Source organism: Podarcis cretensis, assembly GCF_951804945.1.
Source record: "Podarcis cretensis genome assembly, chromosome: 2".
NCBI lineage: Eukaryota > Metazoa > Chordata > Lepidosauria > Squamata > Lacertidae > Podarcis > Podarcis cretensis.
Genome location: NC_137171.1, coordinates 106,273,142 through 106,288,395, shown reverse-complemented (window position 1 = coordinate 106,288,395; position 15,254 = coordinate 106,273,142). Strand labels below are relative to the sequence as shown.

Sequence of the window (15,254 nt, the reverse complement as noted above, 5' to 3'; positions counted from 1 at the left end):
TCAGTTTTACTTTGCTTACAGTCTGTATTAGTTTGGTTATAATTTCCAGTTGTGGCATTGCCTTTGCTAGTGAATTCTCAAGACTTAATATTATAGGGGGAAATGTACTGAGAGATTGCTGTTGCTTCCATGTTACCTTGCACACAGATGGATTTGTGAAAATGAGTTTAAAATAAAGCAGCTAATCTGCATTTGAATGGGAAAAGGTTAATGTGCAGTACCAGGGAGAGAGTTCAGGGCTAATCTACAGAGGATGTCATTTTGTGCTGCAATATTCTCTGTGTAGGAATGAGACATATACACTTATGTGTGAACAATCCATGCATGTGTCTCTTGCACACAAAAATATTCTAGACATACATTTTTATATGCACATTTTCTACACATAGCTTTCTTAATTAGTTTCACCTTAGAGAAATACTTTTAGTATAAGAAGGAAAGTTATGTTTGAAAGGGTATTAAAAATAACATAGGAATTGTCCTATGTGAATTGGTCATAATACACCATAAGTGAGAGAAAACCATGGGGCTGGTTCACATACAGCTACCCTTCTGAAATTTGGCAGTATTTATCCCCCAGAAGGGGCTACCAAGCCTGCAAATGTAATCTCATTTAGTAAAAAAAATTAAAAATGGTGTGTGTGTGTTTAGCTTATATATGCCCAGCACAAAAACTCCTGGATCAATTTGTGTGGAAATTAGCATACTAATAATACCTTTATTGTCAATGTACAACCTGTGTACAATGAAATTAACTGATATTTTATCTTGGCAGGCACAGCTAATATACCTGCAACTTTTATCTGTTTAAAAAAGTAGTTTATCACATTTTTAATTTCTCAAAATAGTGATTAGCTTTGATTTTCCTGAATCTGGTTTGAAATTCAGATCTGAATCACACAGACGCTAAATAGGTCTTGAGTTAAATTGGGCTGTTTTCTGAAGCACTGAAACAGGGTCCAGACCAAAGCTTATGGCTTGTGCACACCTCTTGTTAAAAGCTCAGTATTCCTAGCATTGATGCATTGTAATCTACAGACAAGAGAAAGGAGGAAGTGTATGTACAGCAGAGAGGAGGAGAAAGGGTGTGCATGAACCCATGTCCCACTCCTACTGTTAAATCTGCTTTGGGCCACCATGCCAAAAGTTTTTCATATAAATTATACCGTATGCTGACAGTCACAATGTACCCTGGCTATCAACAAAAAATATTATGTTTCCTAGTGGAGCAGTATTAGAATGCAGTCAACAAAAATGCAATTTTCAATACCTTAGTGCTTTGCCTACTCAGCAGTGCACTTATTGCTTTTGAGTGAAATCCATGTTCACATTATGCAGCTGCAGAGATCTTTTGAGGGGTCAAAGCCTCTTGTTAAGTCAGCCTTGGTTTAAGTAGGTAGGTGTGATAGCTGAGAGAACTACGGTGCAAATACCGTATTTTTCGCCCTATAGGACGCACTTTTTCCCCTCCAAAAATGAAGGGGAAATGTGTGTGCGTCATAGAATCATAGAATCATAGAGTTGGAAGAGACCACAAGGGCCATCGAGTCCAACCCCCTGCCAAGCAGGAAACACCATCAGAGTACTCCTGACATATGGTTGTCAAGCCTCTGCTTAAAGACCTCCAAAGAAGGAGACTCCACCACACTCCTTGGCAGCAAATTCCACTGTTGAACAGCTCTTACTGTCAGGAAGTTCTTCCTAATGTTTAGGTGGAATCTTCTTTCTTGTAGTTTGGATCCATTGCTCCGTGTCCGCTTCTCTGGAGCAGCAGAAAACAACCTTTCTCCCTCCTCGCGTCCTATGGGGCGAATGCAGGCTTTCGCTGAAGCCTGGAGAGCGAGAGGGGTCGGTTCGCAGAAAGCTATCCGCAAGCCTGGGAAGCCCGCGGGAGTTCCCGCCGGCCTCCCATGGCTTGTGGAGAGCTGCCTGCACCCCAAAGCCTGGGCATGCTGAGCAGTTGCGCCCGGGCTTTGGGTAACTCTGTGCAAGCCGCGGGAGCCCTCCTACGGCTTGCGCAGAGCTGCCTGCACCCCGAAGCCTGGGCGCGCTGAGCAGTCGTGCCCGGGCTTTGGGTAGCAGTTGCGCCCGGGCTTCGGGTAGCTCTGCGCAAGCCGTGGGAGCCCACCCACGGCTTGCGCAGAGCTGCCTCTATCCCGAATCCTGGGCGCACTGAGCAGTCGCGCCCGGGCTTTTGGTAGCTCTCCGCAAGCCGTGGGAGGTCTCCCACGGCTTGCGGAGAGCAGCCTGTTCTGGGGGCTGGAGTCGGGGGAAGCTCGGGTTTCCCCCGCCCCAGCCCTGCGCCTGGGGGGAAAATAATTTTTTCCCCTTTATTTCCCCCCAAAAAAACTAGGTGCGCCCTATGGGCCGGTGCACCCTATGGGGCGAAAAATACGGTAGTATGCACCCAGAACTTGCCTCTTACAGTGGCACTTTCCCTTAGAGAACCTGTTGTACTTTAATTCCTCCAAACATAACTGTACAGAATCCTCTAGGTAACAGTGAAATCAATCAGTAGTTTCAATATCAATTTAATAATATTTTTTAGAAAACGGTTGTCATTGTATGGGTCCTAGCTGGACCGACCTCATTCCTCAGAGTCCTGTTGAAATAAATACTGTGTGTGCCAACTTTGAAAAGTATGTAGACAATGCTGCCTTCCAGCCTTCTTTGAGAGCAGAGTTTTACAATGAGGGCATCACCACAAAAAAGCCTCTGTAGCTTGTGATACTTCACTCTGATAGCCATGGAACTGACAGCAGGGCACTCAAGTAGTGTCGCTGCATAGAAGGGTTTGAAGGGGAACAAGAATCACTTCTAAGTGTTAATGTTTCTAATGCAGACCGTCACAGGCAAGGACGCAAACCAAGAGGTGGAGATTGCTCGATGTGAAAAAGGACAGTATTTTGGAGAACTTGCACTTGTTACCAACAAACCCAGAGCAGCCTCTGCCTATGCAGTTGGGGAGGTCAAATGTTTAGGTAAGAACTCTTTCTCTCTCCTTGTATGTGTTCCTCCTGATCAAGTACCACCAGCAGCTCCCTTTCCTCCACACTTCTGTTTGGATCCATAATCTTTTTGTTTGGCTACCTCATTACTACTGTTGTTGTTGTTGTTGTTGTTACTACTACTACTACAACTACTACTTACTATTTATTAAATTTATATACCGCTCTTCATCAAGTGATTCCAGGGTGGTTCAAAGAATAAAATACCTTAGCACCACCAGTGAGAAAATCAGTTCCATTGAGTTTCTAGCTCTTTTCCCTGTGAAGAAAATCTTGAAAATATGACAGCATCTTTCTTAAAGGATCTGATATGTTATAATTGTGATGTTTGAGTTGACCCCCTGCATAGCTTTTGGTGATCCCAGCTGGTTAGAAGATTGCTAGCAAAAGGAGATGTGCTATGCAAAGGTTTGTTTCCAAGGACTTGTTTTCTTTACTTGGCAAGTACCTGTGTTTGGGCCTGTTTACATAATTTGAATCCGAAGTGAACTTGAGGCCTTGATTTCTTCATCCAAGACGGTAACTTGGAAAGTTCAGTCAGTGGTGCCTAGTAAAATTACAGTTTCCTGAGTCTTCACTCTTATCTTGGGTGAATGACTACATTCGTTTCCATAATAGGAGGCAGTGAATGGACTTCAGTTTTATGGACAAATATGCTGATTTGTGTGTGAACCAAGTCAGTCGAGAATGAACACTCTGTAATTCCTTTCTAGCATTATATTATTTATTATTTTAAACCAGCCATCAACTTAAAATACCAGGGCAGTTTATAGTAAATCAGTTAAAACAATAAAATTCAGGTTTACAACCATAAAAAGCAAAGAGTTAAGTAAACATTGATGAACAGCAATTCAGCTTTGTTAAAATAACAATACAAACTGCAGTGGTCTTTATAATAACCCTGACCTGAGCAATTCTTTTCAAAAGCTGAGGTGAAAAGATAGTCTTTACTTGACACCCAAGGCCCCATAGTGAAGGGGTCATGTTAACCAACAGAGTTATCTAAGGATATCAGTATTTAGAAAGTTCCCTTGAAACTTTATTATCTGCTCAAGAGGAAGTGACCTGTCATTTAAAATCAAGAATTGTAACTGCAAAGCCAATCCAGAGATTGTGGTTTATCACAAACTGATTATTTAAACATGACAGTTTCATAACTCACAGTTTAGAGTGTGCTAGTTTTGAAACTGACTAGAGTTTGTGATAGACCACACCATTGTTTCACATGGCATGGCAAGTAGTCTGTGAAACTGAAACTAAATGCTTGTGAAATCCCTCTGCCTGTGCAGAGGAAAGTGTGTGAGCCTGAAACTTCACTTGGGCTTCCAGCTCATGCACATTGCACTAAACCTTGGTCTAGAATTATGTTTGAACACAGCCACTCCACATCACAACTCTTGAGTCTCACTAGTGTCCTATTCAGATAAAGGTGTACCCCCGGCTAGAACATAACCAGCGGTCCTCTGTGGCTTCATGTTGTGCAGGAAGATAAGTAGTGGCAGGCAAGCCAACATTCAGAGTCCTTGATATTCTTGAATCTCTTAAAATGCTTCCAATGAACTCTGGTGTTCTCCAGAACACATTTATTAAATCCTCTGACTTTGCAGAATGGAGAGAAGGCAAAACCAATGGGCGCCTGGTGGCTTTGTAACAAAGTGGTTTCCAAATTTATTGATGCATTTTACGTTTTGGGAATAAAGCAACATAGAATTATATACTTAAATCACGGGATATCCTAGTTGAAATCAGTTCCTTCCAGTTTGCTTCAAAATCTGACAGGGCGTTCAGTTTCATTTTTATTTTGTAAATTTATATCCTACTCAGCTGTGTTAAAAAAAGAATTCCAGGCTTGTTTGCAATACAGTGATAAAATTATAAAACAGTTGAAATCTAAAAGAGCAGTATTAACACAGTTTCCATAAAAGATTAAAAAGCCTGGTGTCCAGAAGACAGTAAGGGAGACACCAAGAAGGTCGACCCTTGCCATCAGTAAGTTTCAGTCAAATACACAAGCGACAAAGGCCTCTCGCTCACGCTTCCTACCAATGATACTGGAGGCATACTGTTTTCAGAAAAGTTGCTCTCCAGTTTGGCTCTGTGTTTGCTTGGGTAGTTATGTTGGTGAGAAGTTTGGAAACCAGCTTGTTAATAGATCTGACTTGTTCTCATTGGCTTTGTTTTCTGTTCCTTCTGCTGGATGCGGCCTACCGTCTAGAATTAGATGTATTTCTGGAATAGCCTTGGGATCCACAGTAAATAGCAATACCAGGCAAAAGTTTGCTGTCTGTGAAAAGTGGTTTTCCCTTGAGATGATCTGATTTGGAAAGGATCCATCCTTCAGATCAACTGTGCCACTTTCCTTCTGTCCCTGCGACTTACCATGCTGCTGATGCAGCAGTCAAAACCATTAACAACAACAACAACAACAACAACAACAACAACAACAACAACAACAACAACTTTATTATTTATATCCCACCCATCTGACTGGGTTTCCCCAGCTACTCTGGGCGGCTCCCAACAGAAATTAAAAACACGATAAAACACCAAACATTGAAAACTTCCCTAAAACAGGTGGCTGCTCTTGGAGCAACCATAAAAACCTCAAGGAACAATATCTCCCTGTTTTCCTGGTTAACTTGTTCTGCTTCCAGTTTCTTTGGAGGTGCAGGTGGGGCGGGGATTTCCCTTGAAGTCTATTTTGATGCATTCTTTCCATGTCTCCCTGTGTTTCTGTGCAGTTATGGATGTGCAAGCATTCGAAAGGTTACTTGGGCCCTGCATGGACATTATGAAGAGGAATATAACCCATTACGAAGAGCAGCTGGTAGCATTGTTTGGTTCTAGCTTAGACCTGACCCATCCAGGCAATTAGGCACAGAGTACCTTAGTGCCTTCTCAGTTCAAGACACAGAAAAGTCTCCTATTAGCAACAGCGCAGCACCACACAAATGAAAGAAGGACACTATGGGACAGTGGCTGTTGGTGTCTTCTTGGGCATTTTTTTAGAAACCTACATAGGTCTCAGCACAGCTGGACAGGTCAAGGTTTGCTCCAGGCCTCTGCTTTGCTGCTGCTGAAATTTCTTTATTAGACCTAGCTTACTGCTGAGTCTCTTAATCCTCCTTTCACTTTGCTTGATTCAGAATGGCATGTCTCTCCAACAATTCAAGTGCCTGATACGAAAGATGTGGAGCCCTCTTATTTGTTCTTGTTTAAACAAAAATCATTGCAAGAGAACACTTTGTAATTGTGATTCGGAATAGCAGGTGGCTCTTCCTTCTTTCAGGGACAGCTACCTCCTTACAGTATCTTCCTTTTGACATTTCCTCCCCCCGACAGAGTATCATTCTGCTTTTAATACAGATGTTGTACTTGGATGTGAAATAGTTGATAATGTCAAGGGCATGGGGAGATTTTGGAGCTAGCGAGTTCTGAGGTTTCCCTGCCATCTGCTGCCAATAGCAGGTACTGTAGCTTCTAAAGCTTCTGGGTCCAAGGGTGGACCTACTCCGTCGATGAATAATGAAGCAAAATACTGAATTCTGAGCAGTATCTAGCAGAAAACGGAATTAGGTTTTTTTTTATATTTTTAGGCTACAGTGAATTTGAATATTAGGTCAAGGGATCCAGTGGCCAGAAGTGTTGCAACAATATTGTCCTCCAAAAGTTGACCTGCTTTCTTGATTAAGACTTAATCTGTGGTCTGATGGGAAACAGAAGTGCGTAACCCAAGTTTCCTGTTTGTGGGGATTCTTTATACACTTCAATTTTGCATGGCACTGCCCTGCGCAGAATCAGTTTTAATGCTCTTTTTTTAAGGAGGGTTGGTTTTTTGGTTTTTTTTTTTGTAACTTAATATTTATGTACTTAAGGGGCTCCCTTCTACTGTAATATTTTACAGCATTCTTTAACAAAATTGGGTATACACTTTCCAGTTGCCAAGTCTGTTTGCTAAACCTTTTTTGGAAACTTAGTTCAAACGAGAATGATTTCTTTTTTTAAAAAAAGAAAAGAAACCTAAAATGAAAAAAATCTCACTCCCTGGGCAATTGATGTTGTGGCTGGAGGGATCTTTTGAGCTCAGATTCAGTTAACTACATTTCTCCAAAACACTTGCTAAGTCAGCAGCATTTTTTAAAAAAAGTATCTTCTTTCTATCTTATTGCTTACTTAAAATAATTAGCAACATCCAGTGATGTTCACCACCTGTGCAATGAAAATCTGCTTGCACAATAGAACTTGGGATTTTCTCTTCTCCCTCATTTTATCCCTTGTGCACTCCCCCAAAAAATCTGCTCTGGCAATTCCCCCAACCCTCTGGGGGAAAAAAGTTTTGGAACCTGTAAGTAGTCATTTTGCTTTGACTATTTCATTATCAGTGTTTCTCAGTGTGTTATAAACATGACTATTTTGGAGAGAGATTTTCACTAATTATGCATTTGCAATGATAGATTAAAACCTTTCACTTATTGTGGCCCAGCCAATTAAACCTGAAATAATTCCACCATTCATAATTCTTGGCAATGCCACAGATCTAAACCACAAATTAGCTCATAGTAGCCATTTCCCAGTTTGTCTCATTTTTATGTTTTTACATTAGCAATTTAAGACATAATTTTTAATATGTTGTTGAATCAGCGAACGATACTGTACTAGCTTGAAGGCAAAAGGACTTTTTTTAATGTAATGAAAGCCAATGGAAAAGACGTCCAAGCTCTGGTGATTGTATCCTGCGTTTCTTCCCCCAACACCTCCATTTCAGCTGTGCGTTCTCTGCTTGTAGGAGACAGGTTTGCTACAGTTGCAAAAGCCCAGAAGAAAAATATCCTTCATTCATCTTAAGATTTTACACCAAAGATACTGTTTTTCATTGTAGGATTTTCAGTGTGTAAACTTCTTTTAGGTTGTGGATCTAATTAAGGGGATTGGTTGAAAAAGGTCACTGTGGAGCCTTTGTAAGCTGAGTTGAGCAGGTATGCATTCAAGCCATTCTCAAGTTTTCCTTAAGATTTCGTTAAATTTCAGGTGAGCCAAATTCCTTCTAGACCCCCAGTTTCCATCCAGTAGAGGCCTTCCCTTCTTATGCTGAGCACTTATTCACTGGAACCCTGCAGGCATTTGTCTTTGTCCTATATAACATTGCTTTATAGTTCTTAACAGGTTACTCAAAATGGCACCTTCTCAACCTGGCCAAGCTGAAGTTCTGGGGTTCTGTTTTGTTGGAGTTTTGTAGAGGATTCTGCTGCATTAGAAAGAAACGACAGGGAAGGGAAATGGCTTTACAGGAAGTAGAGTGGGTGAGGGCCAGACTAGCTATACTGATCTATAGACTACCTGCTGAAAATAATTTTCTATACTTTTCTGAAAGCAGGCAAGTCGAAGGGCTCAAATGCACAATCCCAAAATTGGACATTCCTTTTTGTGCAAAACTGATTTATCGCCGTGTGTTTATGGCTGGTGGACTGGTCATATGACTCACTATCAAGAGCCACAATTTTCTGGTGTTCCTGTGATAAGTTGTGTGGGAATTCCAGCTGAACATTCAAGGAGGACAGTCTTCTTTCTTTGGCTGGATTTAAATGCAAGTCCAGTTTGTAGCCGTGTGGATTGCTCCTCGCACTGAAGACATCAACATTACTTTTAAAATGAGCCATTTTTTATATGTCTGAGTGGTAATGATTTGGCTATTTGTAAAATGATGTATTGTGAAATACTTAGAGTGAAAGATACTTGGACGAATCATGTTGACATCTACTATTTCCCCTTCATGCCTCCATCTCCAATCTCCCTGGAGTCTAGCAATATTGACCGAGAGTGGTTCAGCTCCCACTTTTAGCTCACTGCTTTACCATAGCTGCATTAACTCCTTATGACATTTGAACGTATTTTAAGCATTTTGTTTCTGCTTCTGGTATTGCTCTTTATCAAGGGGGGAAAGAAATCTGCGAATAGTTTGCGTATGATCACTGGTGATGTCTAGCTTTAATAAGAGAACTCAGCAGCAAAGTGACTAATGAGAGTGATATCTCTTCATATGGTCATTTTTTAAAACAACAACACAGCTTTCTGCTTGTCATTTTTGAGGCTGGTAGGAAGAGCTTACAGTGTCCCTGTGTTATACTTCTGTTAATGTCACAGCACAAATTTCACTAAATGTATGTAAGAAACGAAATGTTGATATGTGAAGTGCAGGTTTGCAAAGGAGAAAAGGTAACCCCTTTAAATGCCATTTTCTTTTCAGTTGTTATTGACATGTATTTGTATACTAGTCTTGCCAAAAATACAACTTTTCTGGGTCCGGCCCCCCCGTTATATTTTGTTGTGAGTACTGCTGGTGAAGTCAATGTGTTCCAGTTGCTCAGCCACATGATTCATTTGAAGAGGCCTTCTCTCTATGTGGTTTCTCCCTGTACAGGCTGTAGGGCTATGTTGCGCCTTGATCACCCAGGAAGCAGAAAACGGTCCCTAATCTCTTAGGCACGTGGCACAAATTTTCTGAGCCTATCTAAATCTTAAACCATGTGCTATGAATGCTTTTCTCCGGTCACAAAGGTAATTTCAATTTTGCTTAAAAATGCTACCTCAAGGCTCCAAGTGCTGTAAATGTGTCTTGCCTGTGAGAATTCCACAAACTGGTTATGATAAGTTCTGTTGCATTAAGTATGTGGGATGTTCTCTTGGGTTTTTTAAATCTGTTGGGGAGGGGCCTGTTTTAACTCATTTTTACAGCTAATATTTGATGATTTTTTTTGTCCTTGTTTTGTTTTCAAAAAGTGTGGGCAGATTTGCATAGGGATCAGTTCTTGCACTATAGTATTGCCCAAGGTGGGGGAGAGTACACCCGCCATATGAGATGCTGGTGTCAATCTGATCTGGGGTTTGACTACACTTCCGACTAATAAAACCTGACATGCCATGTCCAGCCTTCCTGATTACCTTCTTGTGTGTCTTAGTCTGCTTTTCAAACTTCAGCGAACGTGATCCTTACCCACGCTTACAAATTAAAAGAGACAATTCAGTTTGAGCCATGTGCAGTACTGAAAACAGGCAATACTGAAAGGTCATGGCTGCTTGGTGCAATAACTCTTGAGAGCAGAGGAAGGACCGTTGCATAGTGGAAGAAGGCATGCTTTGCATGCAGAAAAGGTCCCTAGTCAAATTCTTGGCATCTCCAGGTTAAAAAGTCTCAGGTGGCAGGTGCTAGGAAAGACCTTTCAGTCTGATATACACTGGGCAGTCATTGCCAGAGAGAATGCATACTTCTGGATTGGATGGACCAGTAGTCTGACCCGGTGCAGCCCTCCTGAGATCACTTGGATTGCAGGTCAGAAACAGGTGCTCAAATGCTCTTGCATGTCAGACTCCTTGCTAGCATGCCAGACAGGAAAAGCTGCATGGGTGGGGAATAAACAAAATAATAATAATAATAATTATTATTATTTCTAGCCCCCACAGTCATAGAGACGCTTTCAAAAGTCAGTCTTGCACTATTCCCAACTTAGGTTGAACACCTGGCTTACTAACTCAATTGTTCTTCCCAAGCACACAGACCCATATTTTTACGTATTACTTTCTCTCTCCAGAATTTGCATTTGGGTTTTTTATGCCAGAGGAATCATTAAAGTGTGCAGGTGGAATAACTCGTTCAGTGTCTGGCTACTAAATGAAGGTTACAGAACAGCAGATTTTTATTTTAGTTACAAATTTATTTGTAGGGCGAACTGTAGCTATTATAGAAGTTTGATTTATGAATCATAAGGTAATGTCTTACACCACAATAAAAAAGGCATAAACCTCAGTGCATTAGAATCCACCAGCTGTATGAAATAATATCCTAAGTTGGGTGTGGGTATGGGTGTTTCTGGTTGGTTGGTTGGCTGGCTGGCTGGCTGGCTGGCTGGCTGGCATCTGTCTGTCTCAAGAGAATGAAGAAGAAAAGTAAGCAGTAACATCAGAGAAGAAAGAAATGCAAATAATAAAGGTGGTAATAATTACGTCAAAGTTTGATTTTGTCAAAAATGATTATTCACAATTCACAAAGCAACATTAACACAAACTTCCTAGCATTGGTAAGCTAATTAACACCTTTTGAGGATTAAAGACCATTATCTCAGGCCTCTGGGGTGATAGAATTGAAATCTTGATAAATTGTAATTCACTGGATTCACCCTACATAATCTTTCTCTGAAGTTCCTTTATTCAAGCATGACCACCTTAAGGTAAGTAACAGTATTCTGTGAGGTTGAACCATTGTATGAATTTCGCCACAGATTGGACACTTGATTCTAGAGTCCTTGCCTTGAAAAGTTCAAATATTTGCAAACCAGTGGAAGATACCATTGTTCTTATTTGTTTAAAATTTTTCAGTCCCACCTTCCCACTACAATAAGTCCTGAAGGCAGTTGGTGACTGAGGAAAGCAGAATGCCAGAGAAGGATCTGAAATATTTTCCTTGAAGCTTGAATTTGTTTTATTCTGGATTGTTTTATTTGATATTTTATATAAACCAGTTTGAGATTTGTTCTTTAAAATGCAAAGCAGCATAGAAATGAAATGAACAACAACAACAACAATCATCCTACAGGGGCAGGGAATGGTACCTAGACATTGCATTATGACGACCGTAACATAGGTTTAAGGGGCCATTAGATTATATACAGTGGTACCTCGGGATGCAAACGGGATCCATTCCGGAGCCCCATTCGCATCCTGAATGGAACGTAAGACGCAACGGTGCGTCTGCGCGGGTCACGTTTTGCCACTTACGCGCATGCATGTGGCGTCATTTTGAGCGTCTGCGCATGTGCGAGTGGCGAAACCCAGAAGTAACGTGCTCTGTTACTTCCGGGTTGCCGCAGAGCGCAACCCGAAAGTGTTCAACCTGAAGCACATTCAACTCGAGGTGTGACTGTACAGTGGTACCTCGGGTTAAGTTCTTAATTCGTTCTGGAGGTCCATTCTTAACCTGAAACTGTTCTTAACCCGAAGCACCACTTTAGCTAATGGGGCCTCCTGCTGCCACCGCGCCGCCGGAGCACGATTTCTGTTCTTATCCTGAAGCAAAGTTCTTAACCTGAGGTATTATTTCTGGCTTAGCAGAGTCTGTAACCTGAAGCGTATGTAACCTGAAGCATATGTAACCCAAGGTACCACTGTATCTGATATTCTAACACTTTCCCCATATTTCCACACGGCATTGTTACAACATGAGGTATTCCTGACTTTAGCAAAAAGGCTCGTTATTATACAATCTCTGATCTGGCAAGAAATTGGTGCTCATTCTTCCCACGTCAAGTTGTAGCATGCAGATGGATGTTCTCAGCATCTGTCCTATAGCTGTGGGAAGCCTGTCCCAAAGAGGTTGTTGCGGGGCTTTCTTGTGGTGCTACACTGGTATGGACTGATATGCAGGAGTTAAGCCTATGGTTTTACAGCCCTTTTTCACCCCAAGTCTTTTGGATGCAGTTGGGTTAGCCTAGTTCTGCTACAACCATCCTTGATCAATTCTGGGAGCAATTGTCAGTATGCCGCAGCCAATCAAATTTCCCGTTGAGCAAAATACCGAGGATTTTTTTTTTTCGTTTTTCATTTTTCTATAACTGCAGGTGCAAAATGTTCCAGGCAGCAGGTAATTGGGAATCAGCTTTTCCATTCTCATGACTTCCTTTCCAGGCTGATAAGAGACAAGAAACATTTATTGGCTCTGTAACGTACCCTTAAAAAACACCAACCACCATAAAATCAAAGAACAGATGGTTTTGATGGAATTAAACTATTTTTAGCTCAAGAAAATCAGAAAAGCAAAGTATTAGGCTGGACTGGCATACACGACTTCCTTCACCCCTGTTTATAAAGCAGCATCAGGTGGATTCCCGTCCTATTTTGGGCATTTTCCTAAAAATGCTTCTGTTTCACGTCTTTCCAGGCCTCCATTGATGCCTCTGTATCAGAGCTGTCTGCATATGAATCTTACACACGCCACCACCTCTCCTATGCTTGCATTAGATGCTGGAAAGCCAGGAGGAATCAAGTAACGTTACATAACATGATGTGTTGTTATGCTGTGTGGCAAGAGGAACAGCACAGAAGGGCTGGGGAAAGATACCAACCTATTAACTTCCTCTTGAATATCTGCCTTTGATCCTTGTCCAACATAAGTGCTTTGTGTTGGCGGCCTAAACGATTCATTTGTCGTAGTAAGGAAGAGATATAGTGGAGGTTAGCTTGATAAACAGGAACCCTGATGTATATTAGATGAATTTCAACTCATGTGTGATCCTTACTAATAGCAGAGGGCAGCGAGCTCAAAGTCCATGGTCCTGTAGATGGCAGCCAAATTGTGGAGTGTGTCTATCCTGTAATACTCCCACTCCTTCCTTTCCCCCACCCATGTTCTTTCTTTCTTTCTTTCAGAGCATAAGCGCAGGGATTCAGTCACAGAATTATCAAAAATATGTTATGGTACTTCCCCATTAGGTGGGGTCTACAAGAATTGGAGCATAAGCATAGCTGTCAAGTGTCCCTTATTTGGCGGGACAGTCCCTTATCCCAGCGCCATGTCCCGCTGCTGTCCCTTATTGATGATGTCCCTTAAATAAGCTACTGAAGGTAATAGGGCCCTTTCTATGTCCAGCTGTCCTTTGTCAACAACAAATCGTTGCTGGGTTTTTTTGTGTCGAATATATGCTATATGGTAATTTATGGACCTAATAGGTATCTAAAGCCATTTGCACGCAACAAAATATGTATTTTATCAAAGTAATTGTTGATCCCTTATTTTGGCTGCTGATCCCAACTGACCATATTGGAGGGGGCAAACACTGCTATCCATGCAAACTGCTTGTGCACTAAAGCCAGTATTTAACTAAGTGCTACTCAGAAGACCCATTGAAATGAATGAGCAGGTCTCGCATTGAATACCACCCATATATTCTAGTGCTTGTGGAAATGTTCAGGGTGGCAGGAAAGGATATATTGTTTGTTAATACCCTTCCTAACTTGCGCTAGCAAGTTCCTTTACTTAGCAGAATTTACATTCCCCTTCTCACGCACAGCAAAAAACTAGTTGCAAACTCGTGTGACTTTCTTAAGACAATACACAATTCAATCTGGCCTGTCTAGATTGAAATGTGTTCTAATATTTTCCTGGTAAGACCCCTTGAACCCCTCCTAAAAGAATAAAGACCCCACAGTCTTATTCATAAGCAATAAAAATAAAGTTTACTCACAGTCAGAGCGCAGTGTGATCCCTGAAGGCATACTTTAGGCTTAAAGTTACAAATGTATAAAAATGTGTTTACCCCATAAGGGAGATGACCCGAGGGACTGCTTGGCTGGCAGCCAGCAGTTCATTCCAGGAAGTTCGCAGGACGAAAAGAAGATGGAAAAGAGAGAGAGTGGCAGCATACCTTGACCTTTTACCAGGTCTGGAAAGGTCACGCCCACCCACTAGTCACATGCAAGGAAGGATGCTCCAGGCCAGGAGGAAGAGGAAGTTTCAACTGGCTGGACCAAACATTCCCTTACATGTCCACTCTAGGAAAACAAGGAATGTTGTACTTGACTGCTTGCAGTGGATGACATCCTACAGTGTTGTGGGAGAAATTCAGCATGCTGCCAGTTAGAACAGTCCCATGGGCATAGTCAAGGCAGCAGCTGCCCCCCAAAATCAAGTCAATAAATAAAAAAACAACTGACCAATCACATCACAGATAGCTTGGTTCTGCCGCCCCCAACATAAAGCCTCCCCCCCCCCATAAAGCCTGGCTATGCCCATCAACAGCCCACCCTTTCCTTCCTCTTCATGCCAATAGTGGGGGCATGGGAGGTAAGAGGGGGAAAGCCCCATTATACTGAGCCTAAGAGTGACTTCCCGGGGGCTAGATCTGTGAGCTCCTAGGGGAAGCAATATTTGAACTGAGGACATCTGGGTTTGTAGTTCATAACTTAGCTACTATGTTGTGAAGCTGTGACACCAGCATTACCCATTATTGCTCGCTATTCACTTTGAATAATTTTCTTTTGATAACCTTTTTAAAGGCCACATTTTAATTTAGTACTGGTAGTGTGTCTCTTCGGGTTGCCTTTGGGCACGATGAAGCAACTAACAAATTTAATAATAATAATTTTAAGCAAATTATAACCATCCCGTGGCTTTGCATTCCTATTAACACGATTAAGGACAATTTACATTGTGTGTGTGTGTGTGTGGTGTTGTTGTTTTTTTGCAACACGACTTACCTG

The 15,254-nt window shown here is 41.7% G+C and overlaps 1 protein-coding gene and 1 long non-coding RNA gene across 2 annotated transcripts in view; one reads left to right on the top strand and one right to left on the bottom strand.

Annotated features, from left to right (window-relative positions):
* The window catches only part of PRKAR2A (protein kinase cAMP-dependent type II regulatory subunit alpha), an 87,357-nt gene extending 77,430 nt beyond the window's left edge, over positions 1-9,927 (top strand). The window contains exons 10-11 of the mRNA XM_079963778.1: positions 2,843-2,981; positions 5,750-9,927. Coding sequence (XP_079819904.1) covers positions 2,843-2,981; positions 5,750-5,883 — 273 coding nt within the window. The 3' untranslated portion in view covers positions 5,884-9,927. The remainder of the gene's footprint in view (positions 1-2,842; positions 2,982-5,749) is intronic.
* Positions 7,151-13,387, bottom strand: LOC307209263. The gene is made up of 2 exons (XR_013835490.1): positions 13,121-13,387; positions 7,151-12,684 (listed from the first exon to the last, which is right to left on the bottom strand). It is a non-coding gene; the product is annotated as an uncharacterized lncRNA (long non-coding RNA).
* Positions 13,388-15,254: the final 1,867 nt, after the last annotated feature.